General features: G+C 49.3%; 3 protein-coding genes across 4 annotated transcripts in view; 2 read left to right on the top strand and 1 right to left on the bottom strand.

Moving 5' to 3' along the window:
- On the top strand, positions 1–2,994 carry si:dkey-10o6.2 (uncharacterized protein LOC100124608 homolog). The gene is made up of 7 exons (XM_062563139.1): positions 1–289; positions 747–871; positions 959–1,025; positions 1,300–1,453; positions 1,591–1,733; positions 1,837–1,947; positions 2,054–2,994. The coding sequence occupies exons 1-7, from the start codon at positions 137–139 to the stop codon at positions 2,231–2,233; spliced, it is 933 nt and encodes a 310-aa protein (XP_062419123.1). The 5' UTR covers positions 1–136; the 3' UTR covers positions 2,234–2,994.
- Positions 2,357–7,658, bottom strand: LOC119195504 (nucleobindin-2-like). Its single transcript, XM_037450465.2, has 13 exons — positions 7,522–7,658; positions 6,918–7,055; positions 6,477–6,584; positions 6,258–6,390; positions 5,574–5,677; positions 5,123–5,308; positions 4,760–4,850; positions 4,550–4,608; positions 4,356–4,448; positions 3,978–4,067; positions 3,584–3,754; positions 3,347–3,386; positions 2,357–3,264 (listed from the first exon to the last, which is right to left on the bottom strand). Exons 2-13 carry the CDS (start codon positions 7,053–7,055, stop codon positions 3,155–3,157), a joined length of 1,323 nt encoding a protein of 440 aa, XP_037306362.2. The 5' UTR covers positions 7,522–7,658; the 3' UTR covers positions 2,357–3,154.
- The window catches only part of pik3c2a (phosphatidylinositol-4-phosphate 3-kinase, catalytic subunit type 2 alpha), a 25,989-nt gene continuing 12,398 nt past the window's right edge, over positions 7,079–20,669 (top strand). Inside the window, exons 1-7 of one of the 2 annotated variants that reach the window (XM_037450464.2) lie at positions 7,079–7,146; positions 8,116–8,320; positions 11,042–12,295; positions 17,896–17,987; positions 18,382–18,542; positions 19,754–19,874; positions 20,501–20,612. In XM_037450464.2, coding sequence (XP_037306361.2) covers positions 11,120–12,295; positions 17,896–17,987; positions 18,382–18,542; positions 19,754–19,874; positions 20,501–20,612 — 1,662 coding nt within the window. In that variant the 5' untranslated portion in view covers positions 7,079–7,146; positions 8,116–8,320; positions 11,042–11,119. Of the gene's footprint in view, positions 7,147–7,730; positions 8,321–11,041; positions 12,296–17,895; positions 17,988–18,381; positions 18,543–19,753; positions 19,875–20,500; positions 20,613–20,669 lie in introns of those variants that run through there. The other variant, XM_062563138.1, reaches the window with a different exon arrangement.

Genomic DNA, 20,669 nt, shown 5'->3' on the forward strand with positions numbered 1-20,669 from the left:
AACAGTCACGTGGCAGGGGAAGTTTGCGCGTGTTGTTGTATCCCAACACCCAGCCGCGTAGCACCCTGTCAGACAAACGTTTAGTTAATAATATAGAGATATAGACACATATATGTATATATAACTATAAAGAAAAATGGATATCCCGGTGGTTGACTTTGCCGCGTGGAGCCTGCGCAATCGAAACATCTCTGACGAACCGATCCACACCGTGAAAGAACAGCTGGAATCCGCGTTCACTCAAGTTGGTTTCGTGTTTCTGAAGAACACCGGGATCACGCAGGAGGAGGTGAGAAAAGGAAAATCAAGAGTACCTCTGTTTAGTTTGTGGCAGATGTACTGCAATCACAAAATACCAGTAGGAGCTAGCGCGCATCAGCCATCCGCTGAGGCACTTCCGGTTGCAGGTTGCCTTGCACGATTTGCGCTATTCCTCTCTCCAAAATAGTAGTACCACTCTGAAAAGTACTGCCCTGCAGGCACAAGTCATACATTCACATGCTTACTTCAGTAATACGTTAAGAATCGAGTCTGTTTTACTATTATGTTTTTGGACTAATATGAATGGTTTCATTTGACTGCTGCACATGTTTACGGTTATACTGGAAGTTAGATATTAGAAGTCCTTCATTTAGTGTTTTCAGATTTGGTTCGGGATCTGTAAAAGTATCGAAAGTTGAGTAGAAGTATAACATCGTGCAAAGGTATCTTGAGTTTTTGTATTTTGTGCTGGATGGCTCTGACAGGTGGATCGTATTATGGCCGTATCCAAGACGTTCTTCCTGCAGCCAGAAGAAGTAAAGATACCCTTCAGGAGGGACAGCTTCGACGTAAATCCCAACCACGGCTGGGTGCGTCTGGAGGTCGAGAGGTCGGAACCCGAGAACCACACAAACCCACCTCTACGCTGCACACTTTGGTCTTTTGCAAAATTAAATAATGGCTTGTTTGTGTCTAGGTTGAATCCCAGTTGTCCAGAGGACCTGAAGGAGTCTTTCAACGTCACTTCAATCAGTCCTGACATCGTAATGACTCATTAATGTTTGACAGAAATTGATCCCCCTTCATTAAATGAGTCCGGAGGTCAAAAGTATGAGTTCCTCTAAAACCAGTCGAAGTAGTGTTCTCTTTGCAGCCTGATTAACTGCACAACACCACTACACCTTCACCCGAGAGTAGAGGTCCTTTTTTAAAATCGTTCACTTGATTCCATATATTTGCTCGCTATACTTTAAAATGAATTAATTATATTAAATCAGCGACCGTGTCAGCTGAAATGAGCCCGCGCTCCTCTTGTAGAAGTGGCCATCGGGTGCTGCAGAAGACTTCCAGGAGACCCAGACGTCTTTCTTCCGGCGCTGCCGCCAGCTGAGTCTGCGGGTGCTGAGGGCGATGGCTCTCAGCCTGAGTCTGGACCCGCAGGTGTTTCTGAGCGCGCACCGCTTGATAGGTGGTACGTGCACTCGAACCCCCAATGAGCCAGTAGAGCTTGCCTGGTTGCTGCAGATCATCCCACTGTTGTTGTTGTTGTTGTTGTTGTCACTCTCCTGTTGCGGTGGTGACTAACCCGTGCTGCTGTGCCTCCTGCAGATGAAGGGAACGGCACCACGCTGCGGTCTCTGTACTACCCGTCAGTCGACCACGACAAGGTGAAGGAGCGCCAGTTGCGATGTGGGGAGCATTCGGACTACGGCAGCATCACCCTGCTGTTCAGCAGCTCTGGGGGTCTGCAGGTAACGCTGCCGACGTGCAACTCCACAATTACCCCCCCCCCCCACCCACCCATCGGGGACATTCGCTTTGGGGCCGTGTGAGGAATGTCTGGTTGACCTTCAGGTGCGGAGGCGTTCGGGGGAATTCATCGACGTTCCCTACGTGCCCGGAGCGGTCCTCGTCAACGTCGCCGACCTCATGCAGCGCTGGACCGCCGATCGCTTCGTCTCCGTGGTGAGTCGGGATCACATCCGAATGGAAAAAGGGGGGTGGATTTAAGTTGAAACTGGTATGAATAGGAAGGAATAAAGTAACCTGGAGTCTGTCCGCTCCCCCTCAGGTCCACAGAGTCAGGCTGCCTCCTGTTGGAGACTCAAGCACACGTCAGTCTGTGGTCTTCTTCGTGCACCCGGATGATGACGCTTTGATCACCTGCTGCGACGGCTCCAACAAATACCCCCCAGTGACGGGAGGCGCCTACCTCGAGGAGCGCTTCAAGGCCTCCTATGGGGCCAAATGAACGTCCTCCCGTCACGTCATTCATGCACCGCTTTGTATTACACGTCTGAGACGTCTTTTAAAAACTATTGATGTTTTCCATAATTGTGTGTGTGACTTAAAGGAGAGAAACAAAGCTCAGACCTGCAAGCTCATTCAGTTTATTGTCCACATTCAAACGGTATACAAGAGTTGGATTCCTCACACGGGACGTCAGGAGATGGACGGATTAAACTGCTCCTTGAAAAGAACACTATTAAAGTTCAACTATCGCTGGTCTGATTAATTTAAATATCAAGTTTCACATCTTGACCGTTTCATTTAAAGTGGTGTGGAGAATAAATAATGATTTGATGATTTAAAAAACCCTACACAACCCTACGCACATAAATTAACTTTGTATTTCATACTAACATGAGGACAATTATAATACATTAAAATATTGATATATTATGTATCTGTTATCAATCATTGGATCATTATGATATATGCTTGTTATGGAAGTATAAACTACATCAGAGATCTATAAATAATGATAATGGCTGTTTCAGTGTATTTCAGGAGCCCTGAGAGCTCATTTAAACCACCTGTTGAGATACATAAAAGCAGCAAATCAACTAGGAATTTGAAAGATTGACATGTTTTAAACCAACTTGTGTATAGATAATCACACGTGAAATGAACATGGTGAAATAAGTAATTAGAGCCATATTTTATTTAGCTAACTACGCAAAGTAAATGGAATATTTCAAGTTTAATGGAATGAATAAATCTTTTAAAGTATTTCCACTGCCTTCATTCACATTCATTTTCTAGACTCTTTGCCGACTGGTGTTCTGAAAATCCTGGAAAAAAAAAAAGATACACAAACAATTGGAAACATCTCAAGGCAGAAAGACGCGTGCACGCTCACTGGCGTTCACTCCAGAAGCACTGAGGTGGGCTAAGAGGGGCCCGGCACCGGCACGTCTCTCTGCTGGTGACCCGGCGGCGGCGGCGGGGGGGTGTTTCCCGCTACGACCGGTTCCACAGGTGCAGCTTCGCCTGCCGGCTCTGCAACAGAGAGTCACTGCGGGTGAGCTGCGGCAACGTGGGAAGCTCTGCTCCTACCGTCACGTGGCGATGGGACACGTACCTTTGGCTGCAGCTTTTATCCTCTCGATTTCTTCCACCGCCTGAGGAGAGGGAAAAAAGGTGCAAACGGCCCCCAGCGTCACAAAATATCACAATCGGTGAGACCACAAGCTTTTTTTAACCGAGACACACAATCTGCACAGCACAATAACATCGGGCTGCTGCTCTCCTGCACATCAATTATTCCTCATCATCTGAGGAAGTCGTCCTGACTGAGTAACTGTTGGTTTTAGTTCACCTGCTGCAGCCCGATCTTCTGATCATCGAGTTCCTTCTGCTTCCTCTCCAGCTCCTCCCTCTGCTTGAGCAGCTCCTCAGACTTCTTGTAGATGTCGTTCTCCTCGTTGACCAGATGCTGCTCGTACTCCCTCATCTCGTCCTCCGTGTAGATGGGTTTTTGATCCAATGTCTGTGCAGGGAAGTGAAGAATTCAGTAAATAGGACGAATTAAAAAAGACCAATTACTGTGCGACATGGTGGAACGAATGGTTTAGTAACTTGCGTTTCTACTGACTTTTATTTAATCCAGTTCCAAGTGGCTCTCTAACGGATACGGAGTTCATATAAAACAAAGGAACCGATTGTGGCCCGTCTCGAGTAAAGAGACACATTTCTTAAAATGTTTCACTTGCCTCCCACTCGTCTTTTTCCAAGAACTCCTCCTTCTGAGTCGCGGCCATGAACTCGCTCAGAGACACCAGTCTGTCTTTGTTGGTGTCCACCTGAGCAACATCAACGCATCTCTCAAATAAATGCACTTGACCCGGAAGAACTATTCATTCAGCAGGAATTTTTCACATTAGGCTCAAATTCTCCATCAATCGCAAATCAAGAGACATCTCACACACACACACACACACACACACACAGAAATGGATTAATGGAATAAACTTGTAATGTTCTAGTCCAGGTTTGCGCTGGCTGCACTCGAGGGAGGACAGCTGACCATCACTGTGTCAACAACACAAGGGAGAGGCCTCCCCCCCCGCTCCGTTGTCGTGGTGACTCGCCTCGTTCATGACGTGCTCTCTCATCCGCAGCCTCTCTTCCTCCATCTCAAACATGTCGTCTTCTTCGTTGCCCGGGGTGTACACCTTCTCCAGCTTTGAATACAGAGCAAACGCACATTTAAACCCCAGGTGGGGTGGGGGGGGGGGCTTGAGCCTCACACAGTCAGACCTGATGATCACGGTAACATAAACACCTCTTTGGTGAAGAGAGCCTCGAGCTCGCTCTCATCCAGGAAGCCGTCCCCGTTGCTGTCTGCGAACACAAAAAGCAGGGACTGGGATGAGCGCCGTGACCCCATCGAGGGGGCCACGCCTCGCAGGTGCATCGCCAGCGCCATTGCATAGGTTGTAGAATGGAGATTCAATGAGGTTCCCCCCCCCCCCCCCCGCACCTCCCTGGTTACCATGTATTTTGAAGAAGGTCTTGGGGTCAAAGTTGTCTGGGTCCAACCCGTCGGACTCCTGCCACACCTCCTTCAGCTGGTCTTCGCTGCCCTGCACACAAACACAGCCGATGTCAGTTCCCCCCGGAGCACAAACCTCCTGACTCCTGTTCCGTTTTAACGAGCCTCCCATTTAAATAACACCTGACTGCTGTTTTTTTTTATTTTTATTTGCACCATTATTTTTCAGAATATTACAAGCAGTCCCTGAAATTCTAACCGTCAGCGAATAACTTCTTAGTTCCTCCCCCTCCTCCTCCTCCTCCTCCTCCTACTTGGGGGAATGAGTGGTAATCTCTGCTCGTGTTAATGGAGCCGTCTTACAGGGTGGTTCACTTTGGGATGCTCGGCGTGCTTCTTCCTCATCTCCTCGTAGCGCTGCTCCTCCGCCCTGCGCTCCTCCTCGCTCATGTTGCTCAGGCGTTCCTTCCTCTCGTGCGCCTTCACCATCTCGTACTTCTTGAACTCGTCGTGGCGGCTCTGGTCGTAGTTCTCCAGGTCCACGGTCGCCTGCGAATGGAGAGCAAGCGGCGATGGGGGGGGGGGGGGGGGGGGGGGGGGGGGGAATGTACCGTAGCACGAGTATTATTATTTGTGGGGACGCTTTATTTTTATTGCTTTATTTGATAATGCCTGACGCTGTTCTGTTGAATCAATATGTTGCGCAATATGCTGATTTTATTTTTTTCTTTATCCAGCATCTGCTGACGGGTTTATGGGTTCACACGGACCGGAGTGCAGCAGTAAAAACAGTGAACTCCTGGCTGCCTTTTACCGACTGGATGAGGCGTTCCAGATCCTCCACCTCGAAAGTGTGCGGGTTCCGGTGGTTGAGGTGGTCAAACTGCTTGAGCAGGGCCTGGTGGTCCACAGTCCGGCCTGCAGGGAAGGGAACCATGAGACCTTCGAGTGTCACTGTCACAGCGGCCACACGCGGTGGGAAGTTAATATGTGAAACCGATCTTTTACCTTATTTTGCATTCACAAACAGGAGATTGTGTCATTCAAATCAGGGAGGGGAGGGGGGGGGGGGTTGTTCTTTGTCATGAGCTTATCTGAGACATTTTGTGCTTCAGTAGTTCTTCAGCATATAAACTGACACTCAGCCAGGCAAACAGTGGCTTTGTTTGCCTTAGTTTCAGCTCACATTTACACTGGGAAATTGTAAAGTAAGAGTAAATAAATGTAATTCTAAGCGCGATGGCGAGGGATTTGAATGGTTGGATTCAACGCAGTTTCCTCACGTTCTGCACAACTCCTTTTTAAGAGTAGTGACTTTGACTTCTGGTCTTTAAGTACATGTCGTGTTATTTTGGCATCCAGTGTCAGTAACTGTTAACTTCCGTATTACATCATGTTCCTCGGGTTCAGAGCTCTTTCCTCTATCTGACGCCTATTACAAAACGTCTTGGGCAATTTAAAAAAAACACATCATCAGCGAGACGTGGCTGATGCTTACCGTTCCCCCCCTGGATGTCCTGCTTGGCCCTGATGAGCATCCGCAGCCTGCCCATCTCCTCCCGCTTCAGCTCGTCCAGCTTGGTCCGAAAATTGTGGTGGACAAAGTCCAGCTCTTTGGAAAGTTTGCCTTGCTGTGTTCAGAAAAATCCACACGCACAGATCAATACAAAGTGTGTGTGTGCGTGTGTGTCAACGAAGAAGATCGTGGCCGACGCACCTTGATGTCGTCCATGTTGGCATTTTTGAGCTTTTCTTTGAAGTGGGGGTCTTTCTCGAGAAATTCAATGACTTCCCGGAGGTAGCGGTCGTAGTGCAGGCCCGTCTCCTGAAGCAAAGGCCCAAAGCACACATCTGGGTTTGTTGACAGAGGACTAATGAATATTCAGTTTTAACGTTTCTAACACGACCCCCCCGGGGGCCACCATTGAAAAACCTTTGGTCTCACGCAACCCTTCCCAATGACGACGAATTTTTAAAAAACGCCATTGCTCAAGAAACAACAAGAACTCATATTTACAGCCGACCTTTCCCCCAGACTCTCCACGTGAACCCCCCCCCCCCCCTTGCTGAGACACTGTAAACCCCAACAATTCCCGCCTGAGAGGTATTTGGTGCAATTAGCTGTGAGACGCAGCTTTTAAACGTGCCATTGACTCACAGCACTGCGCGGTGGCTCCATCTCCTCCTTCAGAGGCTGTTCTTTGGTCTTGTCCTTACTGATCGGCACGGACTGGACACACAGCCACAAACTCAGCAGAACCAGCCCACAAGGGGCCATGACCCTGCGCACCACCATCTTGCAAGCCACACGAACAAAGAAGAATACAAGTTAATTGAGTAAATCATTCGTTTTGTCGTTTTATATAAACATGGTACACATCTGTCTGGTGAGTTTTGATTTTTTAATATAACTTTTTTTCCCCCTTCCTATTAGCAGGCGCTTTGTGTTTAAAAGAAAGAAGGCGTGCAAAGTGCTTCACCTGGTGACAATGTGGGATGATGTTCTGCAAGTTGTACTTAATCGCAAAAAGCAACTCTCTGCCACATGCAAGGCACGTGTTTCAGTGGACAAAGACGCCACGAGCTCCCGTTAAAGCTGTTCTTCTCCCACGTCTTTACACCGACTAACACGCACGCTCAGTGTCACTAAGTGCAGACGGCGGCTAGTTAATTCATTAATTCGTTGTGCCGTAGCTGTGGGGGAAAAAGCTACAAAACAAGCCATACGTACGTGGTCAACTGCACGAATTAATCTTACTTACTTCGAGCTTTCGCTCCTCTTAATCTTCACCGCGCTCTGCCCGCTCGGTTCGCCTCAAAAGTGCCTGAGCTTCACCGCAGCTTGTCTACAGCTGTCATCCGCCACCGGTACAAGCCTCCTGAGGCCATAACATACGGAGACGGAGGGAGCAGGGGGGGGGTGGGACAAAGGTCGGGATCACCACGGCAACGCCCCGCCCACGGCGCTCCTGGTTGGGCGGAAAAAGGGGTACCTTTTTTCTCGGCGGAACCGTCGCGTTGAGAGCCGACTGGGCGCTGGACCTGTCAGTCAAATAGTGTAACAACGCCAGCCTGTGGATTAAGGTGCGTTGAGCCGAAGTGAACGTGGCGTTCACGGACCTCGAGTTAGAGTTCGATGTAATCACATTTTGCGATCAAACAATTAGGGGAACAATAAAAACATTGTGTTTCTAAAGTATTATACTTTTTAAAGATGATTATGTCGTGATGTAAATGTGCATATACTAATATTTTCCCCTAAATATCGTATTAAATCTACATACCTGAGTTACTTAAACACACTGAACTCATCCTGAACTCCCTCCGCACCGACCTCTCTGAATGCACACGAGCAGCTCCGTCTCAACGCCGAACACTTCCGCCCACACGGTGGCGCTGCCTCCCCGTTTAATCTGCTCCTGCGGTCCCCTCACGGTGTGCAACCGAAGCTCCATCCCAACACCACCTCAACAGGAACTGACGTCTCTTCGGTGCAAGTGGATGGAAAGAAAAAAAATGCAGCTGCAGGAAAAATGGCTCCAAACACCGCACCGCTAAAAGGTAACAAATCTACCCGTTTCTTAACAGTAAATGTCTGCGTGTTAAAGTTTTAGTCTGCAGTTGCCCGAAGTCCGTGGTTGTGGCTCCGTGGTATCCGGCCGTCTCAAGGCGTCGGACCCGCGCGGCGCAGAAAGCAGTTGCCCGGGTACTTTTTAACTTATTAAAAATAAGTGCGGAACGGTCGTGTAACTCGTTTCCTTGTTGTCATGTTCAGCTTTAGGTTTTTTTTCGCGTTGCTTTTGAGCGTCGTGTTTTCCTGGTTGTTGTCGCGTAATGATTTTGGTTAGCGGCTAACTTAGCATCCAAAGTAAGTCCAAGAAAGTTAAAGTTCCAACGGCGAGCAAACGCATCCCAGAGGTGGCTAGCTGGTTAGCTTGATTAACGTCACTTTCTCACGAGTCACTAGTTCTCTCGTGTTAACAAACAGCTGGGTGATATTTTAGGATGTGTAACAAAGTGTGTGTGTGTGTGTGTGTGTGTGTGTGTGTGTGTGTGTGGCGGCTTATTGACATTTGTCAATAAGTTATCGATATCATTTTGGAGTCACGTGAGCATCTGCCGACAGGTTAGCTAACGCTAGCTGGCCAGGTTGTAGAGATGTTTAATGTAAACCCTGTACTTTGATCGGCTGTGCGGTGTAACATCTGCACCTTTGCACAGCTATTGATATATGAAGGAAACGCTCTCAGTCCCACAAAGTCCCACAAATGGTTTAAGTCTATTAAAAACTAGAGTGCGGTACACACATGAACCCAGAACAAGTCGGTCTCATAGCTGTTGTTTCAACAGAAATGGAAATTATTGAACTGCCACTCTTGCTAAATAGTTGCTAAATATCTTTCCCAAAATATTTTTTGAGTTGTTCTAAAATATGTGGAACATTATTTACCTCTGACGATTTGCTGCTGCCATTTAACAATAACAATATGGCACAATAAGATGCTTTTACAGTTCAGAAGCTACCAGAAGGGAACGTTAAACTTTCATGTCAAGGGATTCAAAAACACTTTCAAACCATCAAGGCTCATCTGTTACAAACTGTCACTGAGACCACCGAGTCCTTAAGTCATTTCACAAAGCATTCTCACGGCTCCGCGAGCTGTTGTTCCTCTGAATTCTTAAACCGTAGTGATGTCATTTTGAATTGAACCCTTTCCAGGACCCGAGCAACGCCGTCCTCGGCCACGGTGCAGTGCAAAGAGTATTTGGTCTTGGCTGCCGTTATCTGTTCTTCCAAGTGTGGCCTTCCTTTTCTGTATATCTCCTCATGCCTTTCATGGACTTTAAGAGCACAACAAACCTTGATCCTCTATCTTCTGCTTTTAGTTGTGCTTTGGGGTATTTCAGTATGAATTGAATCTCCTTTGGTAAAGCGGTCTTCCCTCAGTTTCAGCTACTGTGTGTTGGATTATGCAGTTATTTAGATGGCTCTGTTTACATACAGAACCAGGAAGTAGCTACTGTTTGTTGTCACGCTCAGTTTGTTACCCTGACGCTTAGCAGTTAAGTCTCAGGCCTTTCCGCTATAGAACACTTTTATTAGGACGCTTCAGTGTGACGTGCGATTTTAATCAAACTGTGAGCAAAATCTACAACACACAGATACAACCTTTTGGTCAGAACACGATTAAGACACTGTGACCTTTTTAAACGCATTTAGTGTCCCAAAGCTGTGTTCTTTGCAAAAGTTGGCACCAATCTCCCCAAGTCAAAATGCCCAATGAATGCAGCCACATTGTCTCTGCACAGCTGATAGCACAATCTTGTGCTAATGCTAAGCGAGGAAGAGAAAGCCTGGGGAGGAGAGCGAAAGACAGACCCGTTTGGGGCTGATTTTTAGAATGCCAAATTCCTTCAGCTGCACAATTGTGCTAGGCTAACCCCGAGCCCCAGCACAGCCAGCCCCCTCCACCACAATGGGGGGGGGGGGGGGGAGCTCAGGAGAGGCCGGTGACGCCTGGGGAGGGAAGGGAACTCACTCAACCCTTGGGGGCTTTGATCGGCCAATGAATGGTGGCTTTGAGAAGGCGCCGTGTCACTTTAGGGCCGCGAGATGCTCTCTGCAGCGACGTTGTTCTCAGGCCCGTAGGCGGGTCGCGACGCTCCTGCCCGACCACAAATGGTTTGTATTTTTTAGGATTGGGAGTGGCCGCTGTGTGGTGTCAAGCCCGGGGTGGTTGCGTATGAAAAGTTGGGATGGGAGAAAATAACTAACAGATTAATCAATAAGGTTACGGCAACAGTCAGTAGCTGAACACAAGGACACAGATTTGTACAATGCAAGTGGGGTGACTCGTATGTCGGCTTCTTGTTATAAATCACTTCCCACCATTGTTTGATCAAGTCTTTTCTTGTTGGTATGTGGTCAGCCGCGCTGCTCGGTTAAACAATGTCCCGGTGAACACTCGACAGGTCGCTGTGAGCGGGCCGATCCGTCCACACGTGTCCTGAGCGCGCTGGAAAAAACGTGACCTGAATGTCGACTCCAAAACACAAGCGGTGAATGCGCGACAATCGACAACTCAATAATCGCCGGGAGGCGGGTGACGGCACCAGGCCCGAAAGAGAAGATGAAGAACTACCGACATGCGATGTCGCACATTAAACATTACTTGATACAGGCTCTGTTTGTCCAGCAAATTTACAAAAGGTTTACGTCCAGTCGAATGTTTTTAAACTTTGAATCAGTTTTATTAATCCAAATGTTTTTTCCCTTTTTAGGTGCCTAAAGATCGGCTTCGCAACCCTTTAAGCCGCACTGACTTGCTGTCACACTCATGGCCGCCTCTAGTTGACACAATGGCCCAGATATCAAGCGGTAATGGGTTCAAGGTGGTTGCCCCCCAGCCGAAGGGGGTTGTGGGTAAAGAGGAAGCCCTCCGCATGGAGGAAGAGGCTTTAGCGAAGCTGCAAAGGGGTAAGAGACACACTCTTTCTGCTCCAGCGTCCGCCTCTTCCGCCGCGTCACTACCCGCCGCCACGCTTCCCAAATCGACCAGTACTGCTCCTCAGCCTCTGCCCGCTGCCAGCAGACCCGAGAAGGACCTCATCGTCTTCCCGGAGACCAAGAAGCAGGCGGAGCAGCTCAAGTTCAGGGACATCGATGTCGACAAGCTGACCAATGAGGAACTCGAAAGGCTCCTGCTGGACAAAGACTTTGGGGTCAACAGCAAAGTGTCTCGCCCGTCGTCCCTGCTGGGGTTCAACCTCAGCGCCTCCTACCCCGGGAGCCACCCCGGTAGCTCCTCCCCCTTCCACAGCGGCCAGTGGACACCTGCTCTGTCCGCCCCGGCTAACTCCAGCCTGTCCACTCCCGGCCATCGGCCCTCGCCGCTGTTCCCCTCGGCGCCGTTCCCCAAGCCCGGCGCCTTTCAGAACGGCTTCGCGCCGGCCATGTCGCCCTACATGGCGCTGGCGGGGGGGGCGCAGCCGTCCTTCATGGCCTTCTCTCCCATCCAGCCCGCCGCTGCCATGGCGTTCCCGCAGCCAGCGGTGGACCCGGAGATGGCCAAGCTGTTCGACAAGATCGCCAGCACCTCGGAATACTTGAAGAACGGCAAACCGGGCGGCACCGACGCGGACTCCCCGCAGGCGGGCCCGGCTTCGCTGGCGCCCAACCCGCCGCCCCAGCAGCCGGCCGTGGCGGAATCCTCGAGCGCGGGCCGCTTCGACTGGCTGGATCTGGACCCGCTCACGAAGCCCAGCGCTGAGAACGAGGAGGCGCCCCCCGCGTCGGGGCCCGCGGCGGCGGCGACGGTACCGGGGGTGGCGGGCGATCCCTGGGATGCCGTGCTGGAGACCGAAGGGAACAACAACAACAGCAGCGGCGGCGGCAGCGGCCCTCCCGAGGAGGTCAAAGCGTCACCGACGGGCCGCACGCAGCTCAGGAGGGCGTCAACGGGAGCCGCCGCCGCCGCCCGGTGCCACTCGCTTCACGTCCCGGGGGCCTCCGCCCAGCACAAAGCCAACCAGCCGGTAGGTTCCCAGTGAAGTGTCAGTGTGTCTGTGCGGTTTTCATGTCAGGGCTCCTGTTACTGGTTTGAAGTGGTCACATGCTTCTTGCACCATGTCAAGCTTCAGAAACATCCGAGTCGAAAATGTAACGACTTATTGTGGGTTAGTTTGCGGATGTTGTCTGTTGTCAGGTGTTTTTTTTATTTGGTCATGCATGTCTAATATCATAGAGAAAAAAACCTGGTTACTGAGATCCAGTGCCACACTGAAAATAATTAACTTATTATAATCTGCCGCTGCAAACCTTTTTGAGCGCATTATTCTTTGCAGAATAGATTACAGTTTGGTCAAAACAGATGATGGGTGAATCTTCTCTTTCCACCCAAATCCGTTTATTCAATCCATTTGAGTCTCTTACAGCTGAGAGTATACTACTGGCACGAGCAAACCTCTTTAGCCCTGCTCCCTGTAATTGAGTCCGTTCTCTGCTGTTAGCCCCCCACTGCTTCCCCCCCACAATCACCTGTCAACAACATTTAGTGATTCATTTTGCCGTTCAAGTGATCTGATTTCTTGTGATGAATGAATATTCAAAGCATTCATTTGGGACAGTGCTGTGGGCCAATGGCATGGGATGTTGTGGCCTCCCCCTTAAACTAAACAACCATCTGTCATTTGGCTTGCAGGTCTGTGTTGAGACCAGATGGGTCGTCTTAGTCAGCAGTAACACAAACTCTTTATTCAGTATTTGTTTATCCAGAAGTCGTAAGTGGGTTTTCGGGAAAAGGAGTGCGTGAAGATATTACGTGCTCTTCACACTTTTCAGTTGACCTTCTCTAAGTCCCGCCCACTTAAGGTGATTGTGTTGCTAGGTGAGGCAAGCTGGACCAACAAAAGCACGCCGAAACCCCCCCCACCCCAGCTGCGTAGCTTCGAGACGCCGACACGGACTCGGACGACGAGCCTCGCGCATAGAAATAGAACAAGAAAGGGGAGGTTGTGCTCGGTACTCGGCTCGGTCAACTGTCATGGGAGCGCGGACCTAAAAAGGGGGCGGTACTTAGGATCTGTCACTTGGCAGCCATGTGATTAGTCACCCCGTACTTCCACACAGCCTAGAAACAAGCAACATATTTTGCTTACATTCCCAAACCTGCTGTCCTGTTGGACATTGTGACTCCGACTTCCTTCTCATTGTGTTTCTCGGGGGGCCATCGTGCCCAAACATTTTGTTCTGCAGTGTGTCCCCCACACACACACACACACACACACACACACACACACCGCGGTGATGATTAACCTTGCAGTTTGGTGCAAGGCCATTATTTCCCACATTCCACACGGTGCAGGGAAACTTTCAGCATGGCCCTCCTGCGGCGGGGGAATGTCTCAGCGCTCCGTTCCAGTAGGAGCCCACGTGAGGGACTTTACAGACATTTAATTTACCTCTCATCAAAGGCAGCCCCGTCCGGTCCATACACCCCGGCCCTGTCTCCCAGGGTCCAGGAATTTCTCCTCTCCTGGGATGAAACGGCATTCGTTTACACTTGCCTGGATGTGATGTCTGGGGTTCAGGCTTTTGTTTGCCGGTCAGACAACCGACGTTGTGTAACTCGAAGCCTTTTCTAGCGCCGCATTCCTCGCACACGTCCTTAAACACTTTGAACATGCATCCATGTCGTCTGCAGCCTGCGCTAGGTTGGGATGGTTTGCGTGTTTGCGGATAAAGACGCCCTCTCTTTTTATATCAAGAAAAAATATCTGCTTCGCAACGAAAGACTTCCACTGGTTTGTTTGAAGAAAGTGTCGCCGCTTAACAAGTGTTTGTGGAGGTTTATTAGAAAAAAAAATAGTTTAAAGGACCAAAGCGATGCTCTGCTTTCTGAGCACATGTTCATTCGCATCACCGCAAAAATAAAAAAAGATTAGATGTAGATTGTCCTGTGGTTTTCCTCCCATTTCAGTGCGAGTGAAATGGAGACATTTCACCATTGTTGACCGTGGTGCGTTTTTAATGCATGATGCTCTATGGAATATAAGCTCCATTTAGAGATCAGCTGTGAGAGAAAATCCAACCGAGAGGAACGGGCTAAAAAAAGCAATCGGGGACATCCTGTCGATGAGAATCAGACTGGTCGACACAAGCTTTGATTGCGGCGCTGTGGGGAAGCAGAGCGTTTCAGTGTTTTTTCTTATTGAGCTTCCTATCGATGAGCCATGGCCGAAAAAACACGCACTTCCGTTTTTACAACAGAAACAAAACACTCTGCTGGTCCACGATGCAGTTCGTTCACACACTACGCGGCTTGGGGGGGGGGAGCAGACGCATATCTGGACCTGTGCTATTTAAGTAATGCCATAACAATCTCTGGCTGGAACAAAAAGTCCCGTCAAGCCCCCGTGGTGTTACGTCGTTTCCTGTGTCACTTCTCTTGTGATAAAACATAGTTTACAGGCAGAACGCACTCATCTGTGATTCCCACCAGGATCTCGCAGCGGGGGAACGTGGCTTCAGAGAGGCTTCCAGATCCTCTTAAGCCGCTAGACGCCGAATTAAATCCAGCCCCCCCCCCCCCCACCCCTCGGTGCACATACTGGTTTCAGTCATAATATTGGGGTTCCAAGTGTAGGCTGATATGTTTGTTTGTTTTATTACATCCCCATTAACATTAACTGGAAAGCAACCCGTAACAGTTTGCCGGGGAAACTGGCCGTGGCTTCCGTGTTGCTTTGCGTGTCGCATAACGTCACATGCTAACGGGGTCAGGCCCATGAGAGCATGAGAGGAATCACATGACCTAAATGGAAAGCGATGAGGATTCACCTGGCACCTCATGTCCAAGAACAAGCTTTCGATTGGCAGTAGGTCGGCCTAAAGTTGCCACGCCTCGCTTCGGTAGGCACGGCGTGGGCAGGAGGGTGCAAAGTCATGTGCTGCAGGCTCACGCCGACTCCACCGTGCGCCTGGCTGCTAATCCCTCTGCTCTGGCCCTTTTTTCCGGATATGAACCTGTAGGTTGGCGATAATCGGCAGTCCTGCTAAGAGCACTTATCTGCGGTCTTGCATCACCAGCGCATGCTGCTACTTGCACCTCGCTGTTTGCGAAGCACCTCGTGTGTGTTGACATCTCTGGCTTTGTGATGCTTAATTTGTGTCAAAAAAGTGTAGCTTTATTCAGTTGTTTTTTTGGGGGGGGGGTTGCGGGGGGGTTTGTGCAGGACGGTCTTCAACACCACAGGAGAAATGGGAAGGATTTGTTTGCAGTTGTAGACTGATTCCGAAAATATGTGCATATGCAAAGAGATGTGAGGTGCAGGAGCGTGCACGCTATCTGGCCATCACACGCAGAGCTGGTGTTTACGTAATCCGCTCCGATGAAACGGCCGGCTGGATTCGGGGTTTGAGTCGCGCTGTTTAAACTCGAGCGCTTTCACCGTGGATCCAAAGAGCATGTCGGCGCCCGTTTGTTTCTTCCTCCCAAAATGACCCCGCAAAAATGTTCAAACTGTACATGAGCCGCGCGAGAGCCGACAGGAGGGCCGGCATGCGCTGTGCGTGTTGCATCAGATGTCTCCTTCCCACGCAGAGTTCAAGGCCTCCAGCAGCTCTCACACCTCCGACTCGGTGCCCCCCCCCCACCGCCAGAGGCTTTTATTATCATTTAATTACACCTGAAATGTATTGGCCATGAGAGCAACGCTCCTTCAGGCAGACTTCAGGTCCAGAAGACGTCGTGTTTCCGGGTGTTGGATCCCAAACGTCTCCGTTCTGACCTTTTCTGACCTTGTTTACTGGCAAGAAACACTGGAGGCGGGATGTTGGGCGACGGATTGCGGAAACCGGTAGAAACCAGATACTAAAAGACACGCAGCTAGTAAATGATCAGATGTGATTTCAGTGCGTGACAAAACGGTCCGACTGAATTAACAGTCAGTCACTTCCGGATGGAAAGAAGAAGTTGATGTGTTTTGCGGGGGGGGGGGGGGGGGCTGGTTCCTCTGATGTGAAACACGGAACTTCTCGCATGCATGCACAGATCAATGAAGCAGTATTATCGCAGCAGACAGCTGTGGCTCGCTGAGTATTCACAATACGTGGGAATCAATCTTCATCCATTGCTGGATCCACATCCAGGGGCAGTTGATTCTGCTGGAAGAGTTCAGAATCTTTTTTTTTGCAGTTTGTGTCCAATAAAAACGCCTGAATTTAGAAGGAACAAATAACCGTACAAGCCGCTGATTTTAGGTTATTATTATAATCGCATTTATCCGTCAGAAACTGAAGTTTGATCACCGTCGAACCAAAATGTTCCACCGTTCACTCACCAATTATTGTATGGACCCAGATTGGGGATTTTAAAGCCGCTCCGCCGTCGACTGGCTGGTGAACATTGGGGTTTGAGGCTTTCCTCCCGTCAGCCGGGTCGTTTTTCACCAGCTGGCGCAGAGGAGGAGAGGTGTCCCGTGTCTGGATGTGTAGTGTTACTCGATGCCGGGCTTGGAATTACCACAGACGATTCACGTGCCCCCCCCCCCCCCCCTCCCCCCCTCATGATAACTGAATCCTGTCTGAGCGCCTTCAGTCTGCGCCGAGACCTTTTTAAGTGTTGATCGTGTCATATTTTTAATGAATTAAATTGGGTCCAAACGAAGATGTTGTCACTGTTATCGAGCAGGGTTGTGATGATGCTCGTGTGTTTGTCGTTGTTAAAAACCCTCACGTCCGTCTCCAGCAAGCTGCAGCCACACTTCACATTTCTGAAATGTTCCAGCTCTCTGAAATTGTTTCGTGTTTTTTTTTTCCTCTCTCTCTGTGATCAAATACAGAGCGACGTGTCATGTTGAACCCTGTGACCGCGTTGTCTGCAAAAGTCTCAGAAGTTTGGGGCAGAAATGATGGAGGCGGGAACTCGGCTCGCTCCCCTGCTGGGAGGTGCAGGCGGGTTTCAGGCCTGGGCCTCCTCTCCCCTCCCCTCCCCTCCTCTCCTCGGCTGTTAGATTCACCGGGTCAGCACGTTATGGTCTAGGTGATATCTCGAATTAATCTGATGTTGTGATCTTGGTCTTCCTCCTTCTTTTGAAGACATATTTTGTAGCGGTTTAATAATTCTCAACATTAAATCATCTCTGAACTGGCTGAGATTCCTAAACAGATTGTGAGTGGAGGGAAAGATCATCAAAATCCCTTTTGTCGGTTGATGTGAGAGTTTGAAACACAGGTTTTGCAGGAGCAACTTGTAACCCGACGCAATGTGCCCGATTTCCTGTTGCATGACAAATAAGCTGTGACTTCCCCTGAGCTCATCGAAAAGAGTCCATAAATCTCTCGGAATGAACTATTACGATGGCTTTCCACGAGTGTTGCTTCGCCCTCGCTTCCCCTTTTTCTTTTTCTTCTTCTTTTTTCGTGATGTCACCGGCACAGATTTCAAAGCCGTGACGGAGCACTTTTGCACACATCCCACAGCCTGGTGCAGGAAGGGGCGGGGCCCTTTCACTTCACTCATTTCCTGTGCCACAGGAAGCGCATTCCTTATCCGCTGACAGTAAGACAGCAGTAAAAAAAAAAGGAAAAAAAAGTGAGAGTAACGCCTTTGTCTCTGTCTCTGTGTCTCCTGTAGGACAAGGGAAAAGGTTTGGTGAAGAATGCCGCCCTGGAAGAACAGGACGCTCAAAGCCTCGAGGTTGTCGCCTTCTGTGAAGACGTAGCAGCGTAAGAAAATAATAACACAATTCAACACGCCACAAGCATTTCTCTTGGCTGGCGTGTGAAGGCATGCGCCGGCTTATTGGTGCACAGAGAGTCTCTCCCTGCAGCAGTTTAGTTTGGGTGGGGTGGGGTGGTGATGAGGCGGAATCAACTTGCATCGCAAGAAGTAACTCAACTTCTCACGAGTGCAGATGGAGAAAATGTGAAAATAATCGACAACAGTATCACAAGACGGCATTCGAGGCAGAATTTTTGACTAGGAATGATGATTTCACATGTAAATCACGTATCTGTATTGCCTGATGAGGCCACTGACCCCCCCCAAAAAATGTCCGAAATGGGGGAAATAAATGTTGACTTCCTTTTTGGTTTGATTTCTTTTTCTTCCCTTTTCTAGTCTGCGTTCCAAATTCCCTCACGGGGACGTGTCCACCAACCCCGGCTTCGTCCTGAGCCCCGTCATCACCCAGAGAGACGGCGGGGGGGACAATGGCTGCTCTGTCAAGGTTTCCATTGAAATCTCAGAATCTCAGCAGCCGGTGACCTTCACCTGTGACGGTAAGTACCAGGTGACCGTAAGGACCCCTCGTATGACATCATCCGTGGCCGCGGGTAACGGAGCAGAGGAAGGAATGCAGAGATGATACACCATCAGATTAAAATAACCCAAAAAGGGGAAACTTGTGCCCACTTCGCCGTTGAGGGGGAGCGGCTCAGATTGCAGATACGAGCTGCTCCGAATGAGGAATCGAAATCCCAAACTCCTTGCCCCCACCTCCTTTTTTTTCTTCTTCTTCTTCTCCTCCTCGTGGGAAGTACACCACGTTCCCGTCTCCACACAAACAAAAGTCCGTCCCCTCCCCCCGTGAGGTAACCATGTTGGGCATGTTGGACCTTTGGGTTCCTTCCATGTGTATTTTCGGGGGGGGGGGGGTAGCTGTTCTTGGCTAACCCCTCGCCGTACAAAACTACAACCGCTGTGATTGACACGTCTTCTTCTGGTGTCCAAAGATCACCAGTGTGGCTCCCTGAGGATCAGCATCAGGCCACGAACTGTGTGTGTGTGTTGGTGTGTGTGTTGACACACACATACACGCACTCAGTGTAGTGTTTGTACATTTATAAGTACATGTGTGTGTAACAAGTTGAACGGCAGCCTCTTAGAGGAAGTGTTTTACTTCTTTCCTCCTCCTCAATGTCCTTCTGTAGGCCTCCTGTCCCGATGCGTTCCCTTCTCTCCGGAGTGCCGCATCCGCTCGGTTGTTTCCTAGTTGTTTCCTAGTTGTCTTCCTATGTTGTCGGCAGCGTGTTGACTCACACCGGGCGGACTCCCTCGGGAACAAAGGGCCTCAGTTCTACTCCCGGCTCGGGACACAAAGACGGGACGAGACACTCGCTGTCCTCCTCCTCCTCCTCCCCTTCTGTTGCATCGCTCCATTGCACTTTTGGGGGGGAAGTCACTGGAGCTATCGCAGGATGCCTGAACACGTTTCCCTTCTGTCCTCCAGTATTTTCTGCCACATTGTTCTTTGACCTCTGTGTTGGCTCTCTGTCATGTGGGTATCAGATCTTGACCTTTGATCCCTCAAATAGTGTCAGGGATACTCCAAAGTCCTCGGTTCCTTTTTCTCAACCATCATACATCCAAGTGACGTTGATGCACCTTGCATTATGATTCTTTTTTTAGTTCCCTGTAATTAAGGTAATATTGTGTTGTTTTAGAAGCATTGAATCACATTCTCATTACGTCTCTTTCTTTTCTTCTGCAGTGAGTTCTCCAGTGGAGTTGTTGATCAGTCAGACTCTGTGCTGGGTCCATGATGACCTGGACCAGGTGGACTTCTCCAGCTACCTGCTCAAAGTCTGTGGCCAGGAGGAGGTGCTGCAGAAGTGAGTCAATTCCAAACGAAAACTCTCACTGCTGAAGTGAAGATGTTCATTGTTTCATTTGAGGCTGACTGACTGAGAGCCATTGAATTAAGTGTGAATTGGGTTTATCATGAAAACCTTGCTTCACCTCTCTGAGGGGAGGCCTAAAGCTATTCATCAACTTCAGCTTTCCAGATGTTGGTCATGAAGTGAGAGTCTTGTTAAAACAGGACCGACTGTAGAACTGATCACAGCAAATATCTTAACTTGAGAGATCTCAGGTAGATGGTTTATCTCCAAAGAATGACATACATTACATTTTAAGCATTTCTTATGCTGTATGGATATTTTCGGCAGGAAGAATCTGTGACATATGCGCTTTTGGGAAGTTACCCCAAAGTTATCTGCATTATTGCATTATGCATTATATATATATATATAGCTTGGTGGCCCTTAACAACACACTTCGGTGGCAAATGAAAACAACTTGACAAAGTAGTGCCTTTTCCTCAAAATATATACTAAACAAATATGTTATTACATGGGATGGGAAATTGTCTAATGTAGAACTAGGAGATGGCACTTTTTAATTTTTCTAAAAAATATAATATTTGATTTTCTGAACCGTGCTTCTCTCTCTGCCCCAGTAAACACAGCCTCGGCAGCCACGAGTACGTCCAGAACTGCAGGAAGTGGGAGAATGAGATCACGTTGCAGCTCCTCTCTCACTCCACCATGAGAAGAGACTTGGCCCGCACGGTGAGTCACTCCATCCGCCTCACGCCACGAGCGCTTATGAACCTTAGAGGACTTTGC

Source organism: Pungitius pungitius, chromosome 6, assembly GCF_949316345.1.
Source record: "Pungitius pungitius chromosome 6, fPunPun2.1, whole genome shotgun sequence".
Classification (NCBI taxonomy): Eukaryota; Metazoa; Chordata; class Actinopteri; order Perciformes; family Gasterosteidae; genus Pungitius; species Pungitius pungitius.

Coding starts and splice junctions, on each gene's coding strand:
- si:dkey-10o6.2 (XM_062563139.1), top strand. CDS start 137: ATGGATATCCCGGTGGTTGACTTTGCCGCGTGGAGCCTGCGCAATCGA. Junction 290..746: donor CCGGGATCACGCAGGAGGAG/GTGAGAAAAGGA, acceptor TGGCTCTGACAG/GTGGATCGTATTATGGCCGT. Junction 1,734..1,836: donor GCAGCTCTGGGGGTCTGCAG/GTAACGCTGCCG, acceptor GTTGACCTTCAG/GTGCGGAGGCGTTCGGGGGA.
- LOC119195504 (XM_037450465.2), bottom strand. CDS start 7,055: ATGGTGGTGCGCAGGGTCATGGCCCCTTGTGGGCTGGTTCTGCTGAGT. Junction 6,585..6,917: donor TGGAGCCACCGCGCAGTGCT/GTGAGTCAATGG, acceptor CCTTTGCTTCAG/GAGACGGGCCTGCACTACGA. Junction 5,678..6,257: donor GGACATCCAGGGGGGGAACG/GTAAGCATCAGC, acceptor CCTTCCCTGCAG/GCCGGACTGTGGACCACCAG.